This window comes from Haliotis rubra, unplaced genomic scaffold (assembly GCF_003918875.1).
Source record: "Haliotis rubra isolate DU_JTF1 unplaced genomic scaffold, ASM391887v1 Scf77, whole genome shotgun sequence".
Classification (NCBI taxonomy): domain Eukaryota; kingdom Metazoa; phylum Mollusca; class Gastropoda; order Lepetellida; family Haliotidae; genus Haliotis; species Haliotis rubra.
Window position 1 is genome coordinate 102151 of NW_025767490.1, and position 17851 is coordinate 120001.

Sequence of the window (17851 nt, forward strand, 5' to 3'; positions counted from 1 at the left end):
CCAATAGCCTTCGGACAAAGCAGCTACAATGGAGACTGTATATGTATCAGAACGGCTCAAACATAATATTTACATAGCGATAAGCCGTTTTATCTATATGCGTTGAGCTGGACTGATTAGAGATTACATACACGTAGATACACGGACAACGTGTCCTTGCATAAGTAGTACATTGTATATTGTTATCGACAAGCAGGATTAACTCTCATCTGGCCCAAATACCAGAACATCTCGCGGTAGTTATCACACGAGATTCAAAATGGCCGCGTCCATGGAGTACGTCGTGAGAAGGCATGATCTGTTGGATTTTTGTAAGCGATGCATGGTCAAGGTCGGAGCTCCCGTTGATCATGCTGTCTCTCTGGCAGAGGTTGTTGCAGATGCTGACAGTAGAGGCCATTACAGTCACGGTTTAAACAGGCTACGTAAGTAAATCTCGCCCTGGCGTGATATAGAATAAAACATGTACACTACTGCTCAAACTTCACTTGTCGCGATACGAGACACCAATCTCACACTTGAACTGCATCCTCGCAAATAGATTGAAATTGATCAAATGAGGATTGAGTGAAATGTACAACCTCCGCAACTTCTAGCTGTAATTAACGTCGATTTTGAGTTCTCGTGGACAAAGTAGTCGTACATTTTTGGTCGGTACAGTACTGATCAGCTGATTCTTTGACCTACTCGTATAGCTTTGACCGCCTTGTGTCATTGACCCCCACATCACAGTGTTGTACTATGGTGGGAAAGGCATGCTGTTGGCATCGTTCATTGGAATAACATGATGATGATAATGCTACGTCTCCGTGGCCTCTGATATCGTTCCGGTCTTCAACAAGCACTCCCAAACGTAGGAACTATTACAGGGTAAAATCTCAAAACAAATGTTCCTTGATATTCGGGATTATTACAGCAAAGTAAATCAATGGGTACACAAACGTACGTGTTCTAGACTTAAGCTGTCGGCATTTCATGTTTGTTCAAGCCCCCGGGGCCGTTTGAGTTAGATCGCTGACCTTGTGTGCTGACGATTAGGGGCGACAATTTGAGAACGCCCATAACATTAGACCCTTGCTTACAAAATAAGCGCAAGTGGAGTTGTGTATTAGAGCAGACACACTGGAGCAGTGTCAACCGTCATAAAGACACGCAAAGGCATGTCAACTATTCACCTGAAACATCATACGAGGCAAACAAGGGGCTTGCACTAAACACCATTTTTGTCACTGATGCGTCAAACTTTGAAATGTCTTGAATCCATCTACCATAATACATCTTGAAATCTTTAATGTTGCAATTTTCACCAAACAACCTTTGAGCAAGACACGTGTGACGCCCTATTGAAATCTTCGAAGAAAGAGCTAGCTCGAATGTACCGCAAAAGCTATGTTATCAAACTGTTGAAATATTGCTTGACATAAAGGTATTATTGGAAAGTTGAAGTCATCCTTTGTGTCATAAAGTCGTGTGGAGCGATTTTCTTAAAAAAAATTGTCAGTCTATATCTTTATGCATCGATGTAAATGTGAATCTGACTGCATGTCTAGACAATTTACTTTGGTGAATCATTGGATGGGAATGAGATACTTACGTTATACATCTTGTCCAATTTTCCCCTGTGTTAAAGATGCCCATCTGATTTATATGCACAAAGAAGATTAGGAAGAAGGATAGCTCCAATTGCTCCAATAGCCATGCTTACGTCTTGTGTAAATGCCTTAACCACAAATTTTACCCAGATGTTGTCATTACATGTAACGCATATGCGAGTCAATACGTGTTGTGTACTTTGTTTCAGGTTTCTACATAAAAAGTTATCAATTCCTCAACCAGAAGGAACACCAAGAACCTATTGTTGTCAAGGAATCCGTAGCAACGGCTCTTGTTGATGGAAACAACATGTTAGGTATGTTCATGTGCAGCCTACAAAAATACACCTTCAAGAAAACCACGTAGGCTGCCTACGTGCGCTCCTTTGAGGTGTAATTTTGTATTTTGCTCATTAGAAATATTGTCAGCAGTGACAAGACAATCGCAATTTCTTACATGTTTAGACACCCGTTAGATCCGGGCTAGAATTGGTCTTCCGCAAACCATGGTTGTCATAAGAGGCGGCTAACAGGATTGAGTGGTCGGTCTCACCGACTTAGTTGACACATGTCGTTGTATACCAAATGCGTAGATCGATGCTCATGATGTCAATCACTTGATTGTCTATTCCAGACTCGATTATTTCCAGACCGCCGTCGCATAGCTGGAATATTGCTGAGTGCAGCGGTAAACAACAAAGAAACAATCAAAAACATATGTAGAGTGGAATACATTATATTTTTAAATGAAATGTTAACATGATTTCTAGCAGTTGGCGTTTATGTATTGTGGACACGTCACCTATCAGCTACAACGGTGAATGACGTGTGGCGAATACGCTGCATGGTGTATAGGGTCATGTATGGGGTTATGTATAGGATCATGGATGTGAGGAACATATGTATGAAAACACCATGAATTAAATGAAAAGTAAAAAGATTGGCATATGTCCCCACTAGGAGGCAACGGACACAGCTATAGTTCCTATGTACTGGTAATACCAAACCCAGAATTAAAAAAAAATCTAAATTAAGCACAATTCATAAACTTTAAGACAAATTCAGCAAGACATTAATCTTCGTAATACCAAGATGGGGGTCACATTCACTGACAGTTCTAACTGACAGACTGTTACCAATAAGAAATGTTCCACCAATGAGAAATATGTTACCTCATTCCCAAATTATACATCTATTAATCTGAACAATATATTTTTATATGCTGCATCCGACTTTTTTAGATTTGACCACCGATTACCTTGGCGCCTTCTGGATTCCTACGTTATTTTTCAGTTTTTCTATCATTTTCTTTCATTTGTTTCTCTTTTGTTCACAAATAGAGAGGTCATATGAACAGGGATGGTGAAATGTCAACAGATAACAATGAAAAATATTACACGTACTTGTGGGGTGAATATTTTTACAGCTCTTTAATGAGTGAGTGAGTGGGTGAGTTAAGTTTTCCGCCGCTTTTAGCAATATTCCAGCAATATCACGGCGGGGGACACCACAAATGGGCTTCACACATTGTACCCATGTGGGAATCGAACCTGGGTCTTCAGCATGACGAACGAACGCTTTAACCACTAGGCTACCCCACCGCCCCACAGCTCTTTAATGATACATGGACATCACTGATTCGATCAAGTGGGCGGTAGTACCTATTAAATCAGGTAAAATAAGTATAAACACTACGCCTTTGTTAGTTTGGACATTCAATGATCCATATGTAGTCCCGACACTGTTACACACTGAATTTGTGACGTCTTAAGCTGCCTTCACACGGCAAACTAATGCTTGACAACACATGTTGTCAAACTCGAGTTTGAGAGTGTGAACATTACAACAACTCGCCACCCACACCAATTTTAGAGTTGGCAAACTGTTGTCGAGAAATAGAATCGGTCTCTATTCTCACTAACTTTACCATCAAACCTTCGGTGTTGTCAAAATCGTGTTGTTCAGAAACAACCAGTCGCAGTCAACGAAATTGTCACGTGTCTGCACCGATAGAGATATGGCGCTCAAATGAAACGATAGTTTGACAACATGCGTTTGATGTGTCAAAACGCGAATTTGACAGCTTTTAAAATTGTAGAACATACATGTATGTTGTCAAACTTAAGTTTGCCGTGTGAAGGCCGCTTTAGAGCACGTAATAGATTTCCCTAGCGATTATTGTATTGTTTTAGTCGTTGTAATTGCTGCTTGCTTCCATCACATCAACAATTACCAATGCTCGTTGTGTTAATGTATATATATACTTATATGTTCCAGGGCCAGTGGTTGGCAGATTTTGTATGAATCTCGCCATGAGGAAAGCCAGGAGCACGGGTGTGGGGATGGTGTCAGCTTATAGTAAGTTGTACGTGCGCATCACCATTGGTTACAAGGATCCACTGATCGACGACGCGATTGCTCGATTTATCCGTGGTTTTATATGGACTAAGAAAATGATTGATACAGTGGGAAAGAAGAAGCCAAAACTCATTGTAGGTTTCCGTAAACTGGTTTAGTCTGTTCTTTCGCCCAGCGCTGTGGAGACCTATTCTAACACCATATTCATTGAGAATACGTCCAAAGATCTGCCCCGATTTCTCGAAACAAACTTAAATTTGAGCTTTGACTTAACTTCGAATTTGTACTCCAATTTGAGAAAACGCATTTCCCATGTTGGACTTAAATCGATATATCAAACATTGTAGACAATTTGAGTTTGGTAAATGGACCTGAGTTAAAAATTCAGCTGTTACAAATTGTCAAACTCAGTTCGAAATTTGAGTAAAAACTTAAGTTTGTTTCGAGAAATCGGGGCCTGTTGGTCGAACTGGATACTCATTGTGATTAGATCGCAGGGATCGGGGTGCAGACCTTGTGTGATCCTGACTTACTTTATTTATTTATTTATTTATTTATTTATTTATTTATTTATTTATTTATTTATTTATTTATTTCGTTGTTTGTTGATTCATTTATTGTATTTATTTATTTAAAAATTATGTAAATGTCTTTTATTTAGGTGTCTGTGGCGTAAGGCAACATTCGATTATCCACTGACGTGACGAACACCTCACATCAATATTGCCTGTATTGGGCATATGTGTATCAGCAACGTACGAACCGCCGTCGGGGCAACCCAGTGGTTTAAGCGTTGGCTCGTCACGCCGAAGACCCGGGTTCAATTCCCCACATGGGTACAATGTGTGAAGCCCTTTTCTGGTATCCCCCGCCGTGATATTGCTGGAATATTGCTAACAAACGGCGTAAAACAAGACGCAACTGCCGTCTTGAATATTGCTGAGAGCGACGTTTTCATATTCATTTGGCAGATGCATGTAAATTCATATTGTATATGAATCATACATTCAACAGTATTTCTCTGTTTCTGCAGGATCGAACCATTTTGGGATTGCTGCTCATTACAGTATGATGGCGATGAAGGAGGGACTTATAGTAAGTCAAGTTTACTTATGTTGAGTATACGATATAATTACAAATCCTGGAAGTGGCCGAGGGGTAGCCTAGTGGTTGAAGTGTTCGCTCGTCACGCGTAAGACCTGGGTTCGATGGTTGTAATAGCTCACTCAGTCACTCACTCACTGCACCTTCACATTCCGAAGTATTTAAATACTGTCAAAGCTCTGTGCACGCAGGCCCCAATTCACAAGTAATCTCACAACTCCGTGCAAAGCTGTTTGTTCCGACCGACTTACATCTGCGATGCTCAGTGAATGGAGTTTAGTTTCGTTATTTGAGAGGATTTCGTGAACGGGGTCGCCGACCGATACCCGTACAGCAGGTATTAGTAGCAGGTAGTGTTTACTTACTGAAGGCTGTAAATGCTTACTGACGGATGACCTTTGATCAATGCACTCAACGAAGTGGCAAATACGCTGACTCAACGCGGTGGTGGAGAACGCCCTTGTATTCCCGAAGATTTTGAAGTACGGAATCAGACCCCCATTAAACTATGGTGGCTGATAAGGGCCATCGCTTTCTCTCTTTAAAATTCGACTGCGAGAAAGGGATAACATGAGACAAGAAAACGATAACACGGGACGAGAAAGCGATACGCAAGACAAGAAAGCGATAGCACGAGGAGCGAAAGCGTTACCATTGCTCGAGAAAGCGATATGCCAAGGCGAGAAAGCGATGGCCCTTTTCAGCCACCATATTAAAGACAACGCGGTCACGTGTGTGGTGTTATGAAAGTCATATCTGCTTAGGAAAATAAGGTGTCCACCTAAAATCGGATTTGACGAAATTTAATTAAATCAAATATTACGAACGTTATCAAATGATACTTGACTAAAACTCAACTAGAACATAACTATTATACCCATATGTCAAACACAACCATCGAATAGCATTTGTTGCTTGTTTCACTTCTATCTTCACGGGTGGGTACTTTTGTTTGCCCGTCTGTTCGGGTAGATACAGTTGGTTGGTCAGCTTTTGTCACAATCGGAATTCGCTGGTTCCGCCTGTTGAAAACATTTAAAACCAACATGGACTTTTCTAACCCAAGCCTATTAAATGATAGCTGGGGTTCAGAAATTTTACTCATTGCACTTTTGCGGGGTCTCGATCTCGAGGCTTCCGTGTGATGAGTGAAAGCTCTACCATCCAGACCACTCTATTCAGCAGTTCACTGAACAACGCCACGTTGGAGCACTTTAACATTAACAAAACATTGTGACAACATTCTGCTGCAGTGTTAATTACAGCTCATGCCTGTGTTGAACATTAAGTAGTTCCCCCGTAAGAGCATCAAGTATCGCATCGATGCATGAATTCAATGAAAAATAATTCCTGCGGGATGAGATTATCTGCAGAACAAAGAGGACTTATGGATTTATAAGCTCGGTCTATATATTTTTAACATTGATCCGATCATGATACTGAAGGATTGTCTAATTATGTTTTACTTCACTTAAAGTAGACTGTCATTAATGAGCGATGACCGCTTCTGATCGTATAGGAGTTCTGAGCTGCTAGCGGGCTATTCTTTGTATTCCTCATAATTCTTTGAAGCTCATTTTCTTCAAATGTTTGAATGACGTCACACAACATCCATGACGTCACAGTAGTGAAAATTACAAAAAATAATGCCACAGAATTCAGTTTTCGTGAAACTATTTACACATCTGTTTACAGGGAATCGCATTATGCAACGCAACACCTACAGTTGTCCCGACCAGAGCGAAACAGGTAATACATCTGTCGCTTTATAGAGAGTTGTTCATCCTTCCCGAGAGGGGTGGGGTAGCCTAGTGGTTAAAGCGTTCGCTCGTCACGCCAAAGACCCGGGTTCGATTCTCCACATAGGTACAATGTGTGAAGCCTATTTCTGGTGTCCTCCGCCGTGATATTACTGGAATATTGCTAAAAGCGGTGTAAAACCATACTCACTCACCCCTATAAAATCGCTAGGTCTTTAAACATATTGTGCATCTGCATAATTTAATGATAGATTGATATTTATTATGTCCATCGAGATTGGTTTCGAAAAGTATTGGTTTAAATATTCTTTCGGGAAATTATGCACAGCACGAACAAGAACGAAGGAGTTATGTCCCTTAGCAAACAGGAGAAAACAATGATCTGCGAGCTGAGTTAAGCCCTGAACCTGAATATGTTACAGGAGATGTGAACCTGCCCTTTTGTTGTGGAGTAAATAACAGGGACGTAGGGGGGGGCTTAGACCCCCACTTTTTTCAAGACGAAACCATATCTACCTTACCATAACTGCAATTTCATTTTGATTTTCAATACTTTCGATATATTATCCCCCATGAAAACTGTTCCTACGCCCCTGAATAAATACACATTTCTGTTCCTCCTTGTCGTTCCTGATGTTTTTCAGGGTGTGTTCGGCACCAACCCGATCAGCGTGGCTGCCCCAGCCAACAACGCCGACAGTTTCGTCCTAGATATGGCGACGTCAACTGTAGCCTTCGGAAAGGTACCCCCACTTGTTGTAACACTAAGTCATGATACATTTTTGCGTCATGCACAAACGTGACTTTCATTGTATAAACATGACTTGTTCATGCTGTTAGTGCGAACGTCAGTGCTTACTATCGACGGGTCAGCTTCTAAGGTTGTGGTTGTGGCGCCTGGATAACAGATGTGTGTATTTGTAGGATTTATTACATTTACTCCTACGAATACATTGGCTACACCCCATCAGTCACAGTAATAGTTTATAGTAAAAACTACTGCTACTTTACACACAACTGCCATCTAATCCTGCTGTTCTTACAACTATTACTACCGTTACTACTACTACTGCTGCTGCTACCACTACTACTACTACTACTACTACTACTACTACTACTACTACTACTACTACCACAATTACACAATTACTACTACTACTGTTGCTGCTGCTACTACCACTACCACTACTACTACTACTACTACTACTACTACTACTGTTGCTGCTGCTGCCACTACTACTACTACTACCACAATTACACAATTACTACTACTACTGTTGCTGCTGCTACTACCACCACTACTACTACTACTGCTGTTGCTGCAACGCTGCTGCTACTACTACTACTACTGCTACTGCTGCTACTACTACTGCCACTACTACACACTGTTACTGCTGCCACAGTTACTTACTACTACTACTACTGTTGCTACTGCTGCTACTGCTACTACTACTACTACTACTACTACTGCTGCTGCTGCTACTACTACTACTACTACTACTACTACTGTTGTTGCTGCTGCTACCACTACTACTACTACTACTACTGCTGTTGCTGCTGCTACTACTACTACTTACTACTGCTACTACTGTTGTTGCTGCTACTACCACTTGCTACTACTACTACTACTACTACTACTACTACTACTACTACTGCTGCTGCTACTACCACTACTACTACTGTTGCTGCTGCTACTACCACTACTACTACTACTACTGTTGCTGCTGCTTACTACTACTACTACTACTACTAATTACTGCTACTACCACTACTACTACTACATTTACTCACTACTACTACTACTAATGCTGCTGTTGCTACTACCACCACTACTACTACTACTACCGTTGCTGCTACTACTACTACCACTACTCACTGTTTACTACATACACTACTCACTGCCACTACTACTACTACTACTCACACTACTGTTGCTGCTGCTGCCACCACTACTACTACCACTGTTGCTGCTACACACAACCACTACTACTACTGTTGCTGCATGCTACTACCACCACTACTACTACTACTACTGTTGCTGCTGCTGCACCACTCACTACTACTACTACTACCACTGTTGCTGCTGCTGCCACCACTACTACTACCACTACTACCACACTACCACCGTTGTTGCTGCCACTACCACCACCACTACTACTGTTGCTGCTGCTACTACCACTACCACTACTACTACTACTACTGTTGCTGCTGCTGCCACTACTACTACTACTACTACTACTACCTGTTGCTGCTGCTGCCACTACTACTACTACCACAATTACACAATTACTACTACTACTGTTGTTGCTGCTACTACCACCACCACCACTACTACTACTACTACTGTTGCTGCTGCTGCCACCACTACTATTCACATACTACTACTACTGCTGCTGCTGCCGCCACTACTCACTACTACTACCACCACTACTACACAATTACTACTACTACTGTTGTTGCTTGCTGCCAATACCACCACCACCACCACCACTACTACTCACCACACAACTGCTGCTGCTACTACCACCACCACTACTACTGTTACTGTTGCTGCTGCCACCACTACTCACTACTACTACTCACTGTTGCTGCTGCCACTACTACTACTACCACAATCACACAATTACTACTACTGTTACTGTTGCTGCCACCAGCACTACCACCACCACCACTACTACTACTACTGTTGCTTTGTTGCTGCTACCACCACTTACTACTACACTTGTTGCTGCTACTCACTGCCACTACTACTACTACTACTACTACACTACCACCATACCACACTACTACTACTACTACTACTACCGTTGCTGCTACTGCCACTACTACTACTACTACTACTACTACTACTACCCACTATTTCTACCACTACTGCTACTACCACTGCAACTACCACTACTACTACTACTGCTGCTGCTACTACTATTTCTACAGCTACCACCGTTACTACTGTAACTCCTACTACTACGTTTAGCCTAACGTGTATCCATATGTAAATATGAACTTTACCTTTGTTTGTCTTTCTCCCAGGTTGAGATAAAACATCGTCTCGGGGAGCCAATCCCTGAGGGCTGGGCTGTTGATGACAATGGACAAGTAAGTTGCATGCTCACGAAAGACAAGAACATACTCGGCATCTGTTTAATTCCTTCGTGGACAGGTTCAGGGTCAATTGGCATCAGTCGTTAAAGAATCTTGACATCTAATAAGCGAAATACCGTACCGCGATGACGTATATAATGCGCTGATGCTTTTAACTTGACAAACCATCGTTTAAGTTAAGTCTTGCCAATACCGTTTGCCCATTAGTCGGGTCCTGCCACAATCGTGTATCTTGGGACCCACCCTGAATCCCTAGGAGAGTTATTTGTTTTTAGAAATTCAGCTTTTTACAATAATACCGTTATTGTGGAATGGTGATTTTTAATGGTACTCCAGTTATGCCTCACTTTGAAATTATAACCGTAGAGGAAGTTTGGTTTTTATACTTTTAGGATGAATTTGAATATCATCGAGATTTATAATTCTATCTGTCAGAAAATATTCAGAATATAGATTATATTTCGGGAAGTAAACATATCAGTGCATGATGTATTCCATTATCGTAATTATATGGCAGACCAGGATGAAATCTAGAAATAGACGTTGTCATTTACAGCTGGTTAATGAATATTAAATATCTTGTTTAATTCCAACCATTTACTCAGTTTCATGTTATAGGTGTATGATTAAACAGGACACTGAGGGGCAAATTGATACATAGTTGTTGTATGTTTCAGTCGACCACAGATGCTGATACGGCCCTAACAAGTAGAAAGCTGACTCCTTTAGGGGGGCATGGAACAGACCAGTAAGTAAAGATGAAGGTAATGTACCTTAACTCAAACTAAGCGGTGGTGAGGTAGCCCAGTGGTTAATGCATTCGCTCCTGAAGCCGAAGACCCGGGTTCGATTCCTCACATGGGTACAATATGTGAAGCCCATTTCTGGTGTCCCCGCCCTGATATTGCTGGAATATTGCTAAAAAGGGCGTAAGACCCAACTCACTCACTCCAACAAAAGCATCCCATTCCATTTATATGCCGTTAAAGCCGTCTAAATGAGGACTGCTTCGGTAGGTTCTGTGACTTGGTTGTCATTCTGAGTGGGGGACTGTGTGTAGCAGTCAACAGAGTAGGATGTGCTTACCCTTTGCACGAACATATTGTGTCGCCACTGAATTTCAGTGATCCGTTCATATGATTTTCTTTACTGGTTTGACTGTATGACCGCTGAAAACTGTTTTTACAGATAATTGAAATGTTTGAATTGTCGATAATGATCAATATAAATCACTTGATTGTCTAAACCTGATTCGATTACTTGCCGCGATGAAGCTGAAGATCAGTTATGTAACTATGCTTCAATTCATTTATGATACTGAAACTGAAGATCAATTATATATATACTTTCATTCATTTATGGAAAGAGTTTCAAGGGCTACGGTTGGCTATGATACAAAACTTGAAGATCAATTATATAACGTTCGTATATTTATGCAGGTGGTTACAAAGGCTACGGTTGGCTATGATACTAAAACTGAAGATCAATTATATAGCGTTCGTTTATTTATGCAGGTGGACACAAAGGCTACGGTTGGCTATGATACTAAAACTGAAGATCAATTATATAACGTTCGTTTATTTATGCAGGTGGTTACAAAGGCTACGGTTGGCTATGATACTAAAACTGAAGATCAATTATATAGCGTTTGTATATTTATGCAGGTGGTTACAAAGGCTACGGTTTAGCGATGATGGTAGAAATGTTCAGTAGCGTCCTCAGCGGATCCAACTCGAGTCCCGATGTGAGACATCCCAGTCCGCAACAAGAGACGAATCTGGTAAGCCGTCAGGAGTTACCTCCCGTTTCTTACGCAACTCAGACGTGTTACAAGTGAAAGAGGGCATCCTTCAGCCACATGACAGAATTCCACTTCCACCCTTGGTCAGAATCCTCGTTACATGTCTTGAACAGAAGGACGGTATGTACGGATCATAAGTCGGGAAGAAATAGAATATATTTCTTCTATATTTACGGCTTACTCAGCAATATTCCGGCTATATGTTGGCTGTCTGTAAATAATCGAGTCTGGACCAGACAATCTAGTGATCAACATCATGAGCATCGATCTATGCAATTGGGATGCGGTGACATGTGTCAGCGAGTCTGACCACTCGATCCCGTCAGTCACCTCTTACGACAAGCATGGGTTACTGAAGATCAATTCTCACCCGGAACGTTAATTCTAACTAACTCACTCACTTCACTCACTCACTCACTCACTCACCACACCCGTCATGAAATCACTGGAACATAACGGGAATCATCAAAGACCAATTTAGCATAAATGACCATGGGTTTATTTGACACCTGTTTGAACAGTACTTCACAATATTCCGGCTATATGTTGGCTGTCTGTAAATAATCGAGTCTGGACCAGACAATCTAGTGATCAACATCATGAGCATCGATCTATGCAATTGGGATGCGGTGACATGTGTCAGCGAGTCTGACCACTCGATCCCGTCAGTCACCTCTTACGACAAGCATGGGTTACTGAAGATCAATTCTCACCCGGAACGTTAATTCTAACTAACTCACTCACTCACTCACTCACTCACTCACTCACTCACCACACCCGTCATGAAATCACTGGAACATAACGGGAATCATCAAAGACCAATTTAGCATAAATGACCATGGGTTTATTTGACACCTGTTTGAACAGTACTTCATATATGGCACGTCATGTTAGCTTATTGCGGGAGTGAGTGAGTGAGTTTTACGAACGCTTTTAGTAATATGCACGCATTATCAACTCCAGGCATGGGCTTCACACATTTTACCCATATGGGAATCTGCATGACGAGCGAACGCTTTAACCACTTAGCCGCTCCGCTGCCCCATTCAATGTGTGAGTGAGTGAGTTTAGTTTTACGCCGCACTCAACAATATTCCAGCTATATGGCGGCGGTCTGTAAATAATCGAGTCTGGACCAGACAATCCAGTGATCAACAGCATGAGCATCGATCTGCACAATTGGGAACCGATGACATGTGTCAACCAAGTCAGCGAGCCTGACCACCCGATACCGTTAGTCGCCTCTTACGACAAGCATGGGTTACTAAAAAATCATTCTAATCCGGACATTCACGGGTTTCTCAATGTGTGCGGAAAGCTCGAAGAGATGCAAGTCTCAGGAAGCTGATCAACCTAGAAACAGAAACGGATAAACCGGGATTCGAACCTACAATCATAGGGCTTTCCGGCAAACCGGATGGCGACTCGTGCGCGTCTCGTGTTTACGACTGGGCCTTGTCTAAGCGCAAACGGGCACGGCGATGAAAGTAGTCTAAGACTATTTCCGAGGAAAGATAAATTTCCAAATATGGCTACTCCAAGAAATAATACAACACAAAAGTCACTTTAAGTAAGTTTCTTATGTTGTTGACAAATATCAATAACAAGATAAGTTCATAATCACGGAAATAATAATGAAAATCGATAATCGCAAATAAACTATTTAACCTCATTTCACATTTTACTAGGCGCGATTTGATTGGTTTGCCACGATTCTTGGCAATAATGGCGTATTATAAAAGTCCGAGTCTTCATGTAGGTCACGGAAAAAGGCCGAGTAGTTACGAATGAATCATTTGGCTCTTGTGTTGCGATGCGATGCAACATTTAACAAAATATCGCAACGTCCATAATACCTTGGTCAACTGTACAGTAATTTAACCATGAACGCAACACTGATTATGTTGATCAATGTCAATCATGAAACAACAGGTATACAGGTAGTATATAAGTGGTAATGTTATGTGATATAGTTGACTGAGTATCCACATACAATCTTTGACAGACAATGAAGGTGAACTACAGACCTTATTGTTCGAAGCGGGCGGCGGGGTAGCCAAGTGGTTAAAGCGTCCGCTCGTGACACTGAAGACCCGGGTTCGAATCCCCACATGGGTACAATGTGTGAAGCCCATTTCAGGTGTCCCCCGCCCTGATGTTGCTGGAATATTGCTAAAAGCGGCGTAAAACTAAACTCAGTCAGTCAGTCAGTATTGTTCGAAGCATGTTACACAATGTAACACATTATTGCTCAGTTGATATTGTTAGACATATTGTGTTCTGGTCGGTAGGGTCAGTGTTTCCTGGCTATTGACCCCGGCGCCTTCGCTCCTGGTTTCGAGGACAGGATGAGTCAGATGATTGACCACTGCAGAGGACTACAGCCGGTATGTAGGATGGGTTTAACTGTAGGTCTGATGGTGGATTTAACTGTATGTCCGATGATGGATTTCACTGTATGTCCGATGATGGATTTCACTGTATGTCCGATGATGGATTTCACTGTACATGTATGTCTGGTTGGTTTAACTGTATGTTTGGTGGAATAAACTGTATGTTGGATGAATGTAACTGCACGCAAGATTGGTTTAACTGTATACCGGATGAGGTTAACGGTATGTCTGATGGTGGATTTAACTGTATGTCTGGTTGGTTTAACTGTATGTTTGGTGGAATAAACTGTATGTAGGATGAGTGTAACTGCACGCAAGATTGGTTTAACTGTATACCGGATGAGTTTAACGGTATGTCTGATGGGTTTAACTGTATGTCTGATGGGATAAACTCTATGTCTCATGGGTTTAACTGTATTTATGACGTGATTAACTGTATGTAAGATTGGTTTAACTGTATGTAGGATCGGTTCAATTGTATGGAAGATTGGGTTAACTGTATGTAGGATGCGGTTAACTATATTAATTAACGTATGCATATCTCAACCACTTTCAAAACGATTGTTGTCAACAAATGACTTAAAACAATTTATAAGAATATTTTCGTTATATCTAAGGATATTTGCGTGTATCGATATTTTTGTTCTAATATAGAAATTTCTGTTCACAAAATGTATATAGTCGTGATATAGATACCATGTATTATATATTATGCAATAGAGGAATAGAAAAAAAATATTTCGCAATTTGCTGCCCTGTGCATTCCAAAGCCTCAGTTAACGATGATACCGTATACCCATGTCGGGATCTATCATGTAGACAGCGTGACTGGTACCGTAATGTTGCCGACACAAATTGTTGCAGGCTGAAGGAGAGACGGAGGTTTTGGTAGCCGGTGACCCAGAGAGAAACCACACAGCGATGTGTGACAAACGAGGAGGCATACCGTACCAAGAATCCCAGATCCATTACGCTGTAAGCCTATGTCGGTACACGACTGCTCCCAGCTTGTCTCACAGTCCCTGAACCACAAAATTTTCCCTACTGCCCAGCCCTCTCTGCAACGCTAAAGCCACAATGAAGCAAGTCTAGATTTCCTCAGGGTCTCGTTCCTCAAAGCGATCGTAGCTACAATCAGTTGTAAGCCCTACGATCAACTTTACAAGTATCGTAAATAACAATTTATTAGCTATTGTAAGGGAATTGTAAGCATCGTGATTGTAAATCTTTCGATCGTAAATTACAATCGTGATCTTCTGCGCGAAAGATTGGTGATTCCGGTTGGTGAGAGTTGCTTTCCCTTTCAAGCAGTCGAAAAATAACCCACCCTTAGCAAGATAACGCAAAGTAATTAAAACCTTACTTTCTACGGATAGTGCATGAAAAGGGTGGGTTTCCGAGGACAACCCAGGTTCTAGCATGCTTACCAGTTTCAGAATGGAGCCTTGAAAATATTTCAGCGTCATTGTAAACATCAAAAAACACGACTACGGTGTCGAAATATCTTCTCAAGGCCAAATCTCTGTCTCTTTTGTTTATGAATTACAACAAACGCCGCCATCTTGTTTATACACAACAATCGATCGTAAGTAAGTTACAGAAGGTCATAAGCAACTTACGGAATTGATTGTAATCTCCCTGGGTCTCCTTCAATTTAAATAGGTTTATTTGTTACTAACAAAATTATATACAGTCAAAGACTAAGCTTTAGTCTACACTGCTTCCGGCAGTATTTCAGTCATATCACAGCGCGGCAGTGAGCCTCATGTCAGTGAGTGAATACAGTTTTACGCCGCGTTTAACAATGTCCCAGCAGTATTGCGGCGCGGGACACCAGAAATGGGCTTGTGGGGTATCCTTGTGGGGATTGGAACCCTGGCTTCCACATGAAGACTGTACGTCTTAACTTCATGGTCTAACCCACCGTTTGATGTATGTCTTGGATGTCAAACTGGGACAACGATGAGGGAATTTTGTTAAGTAATTGAGGATTGGGAGGGGTAGGGAGAGTGAGTGAGTTTAGTTTTACGCCGCACTCAGCAATATCCCCGCTATATGGCGGCGGTCTGTAAACAATCAGTCGAGTGATCAACAGCATGAGCATCGATCTACGAAAATGAGAGGCCATAACATGTGTCAACCAGTCAGCGAGTCTGACCACCCGATCCCGTTAGTCGCCTCTTACGACAAGCATGGGTTAGGGTTGAGAGAGATATGGAGAGGAAAGTGTGTGTGCGTGCGCGTGTGTGTTTGGTGGGTGTTGGAGTGAAGAAAGTATGCTGGGACTGGTCATTCCCCCAGTATTATTGAACGGTAATGTTTATTGTAATCACAGTGCCTTATTGTATAAATTCATTGTTTTAGTCAGCAATGCAATCTATCTAGAAAGAATGGTAGGGCGTCCTACATGAATTCCTTCTCTTTATAGGACGACATTGCAAAGGAGTACGGCGTCGATCCAATGAAAAGAAACCAAGGTTCTACAGAACATGATAAGACAAGCTGAAGAGAGTAACCAGCGAGCTTCGAGAAATTACATATTGTCTGTCCGGAGTGAATGAAAGATGTTAATCCCGGACCCTTTCAGTGTCTGACTCTACCCTATTTTGCAGACACCCCAGTTTTGCAGACACTCCAATTTGAAGACACTTACCTAATACGGGAGTAACAAATCCTGAACCAATTAAGTCTGCGACTATCAACTGAACTCTGCACTCTCTCATTGCCACCTTAATCTATTCCGTTATAATTTAACCATAAAGGGCATTAATACGGGAGAGAGATCAAGTTTGCCCAGCTGAATCTTGGTGCCTTTCCCCATTTTGTGAGATAGACAGCTTCTATGGACGACCGAAGGAACAGTTTGTTTGACTGAAGACCCGACTTCATTAGCAATGTTTTGAAATCTGAACAGTTTGCATGTTAGTTGTCTGTTGTAATTAAATATGAATTTCTCAGCCATTCGGTACAATTTATATTTTTATATTTTCTATATGACATAATATTAACACGGAGACGCCTCACGGGCGAAAGAAACGTCACCTCGCTTTTTTAACATGTCACAAAAGAACAAACTCAGATTTTGGAAATTTAACAATCATATTTGGAAAATTAATGGATTTACAACATTCTGAATGATAAAAGTGTCAACTACAGATATGAATAATCACTTAGTGTACGATAAAAGATTTAAAAACTCATTTTGGTGACGTTGCTTTCGCCTGTGTGTTTATTTATGTTTTCTGAACGCATGCTTGCAAAGTAGGGAATCTGTAGATGATAATATTTCACTGAAGACAGCTATTGCTAAGAAACCGATGATTGGTTACCGGCTTGCCATTATCAGAAATACATCTGATGTTCATGGTGTCAAACACGATTTTATGTGGCGTTGTTCCAACACTGACACAACAGAGCAGAGGTCTCCAATCGAGATCTGAAAATCCACTTTGATATAACAACAAAATCCGAAATCTAAAATCGCATGCAACTCGGAACAACCACTGGTCACAAATGTCGCTTAGGACAGAAAATATGTAATTTATCGTGGCTAATAGGTCTTTGTCCAAATAAATGACGTTTATATACGGCAGCAGACACATTTTCACGGAGAGGACAAAACAAACCCGACTCGTGTCTTTCTGGTTTGAGTTGACGCATCTGTGGCAAAAATGATGCAAATGTCCCTTTTTTATTTGTACCACGTTAGTTTTTTTAGGTGAAGAATTGATTTGCCTTTGC

At 41.4% G+C, this 17851-nt stretch overlaps 1 protein-coding gene across 1 annotated transcript; it reads left to right on the forward strand.

Annotated features, from left to right (window-relative positions):
- Positions 1–262: 262 nt before the first annotated feature.
- LOC124260588 (uncharacterized oxidoreductase YjmC-like) lies at positions 263–17067 on the forward strand. Its single transcript, XM_046694910.1, has 13 exons — positions 263–425; positions 1802–1909; positions 3870–3950; positions 4984–5045; positions 6750–6803; positions 7459–7557; positions 9845–9910; positions 10594–10664; positions 11356–11426; positions 11581–11696; positions 14009–14104; positions 14975–15085; positions 16539–17067. The coding sequence occupies exons 1-13, from the start codon at positions 272–274 to the stop codon at positions 16614–16616; spliced, it is 1167 nt and encodes a 388-aa protein (XP_046550866.1). The 5' UTR covers positions 263–271; the 3' UTR covers positions 16617–17067.
- The last annotated feature ends 784 nt before the right edge of the window (positions 17068–17851 follow it).

Bases quoted from the DNA above. Each gene is read 5' to 3' on its own strand.
- LOC124260588 (XM_046694910.1), top strand. From the start codon at position 272: ATGGAGTACGTCGTGAGAAGGCATGATCTGTTGGATTTTTGTAAGCGA. The intron at 3,951-4,983 runs GTAAGTTGTACG...CTGTTTCTGCAG, and splicing joins GGGGATGGTGTCAGCTTATA to GATCGAACCATTTTGGGATT. The intron at 6,804-7,458 runs GTAATACATCTG...GATGTTTTTCAG, and splicing joins TCCCGACCAGAGCGAAACAG to GGTGTGTTCGGCACCAACCC.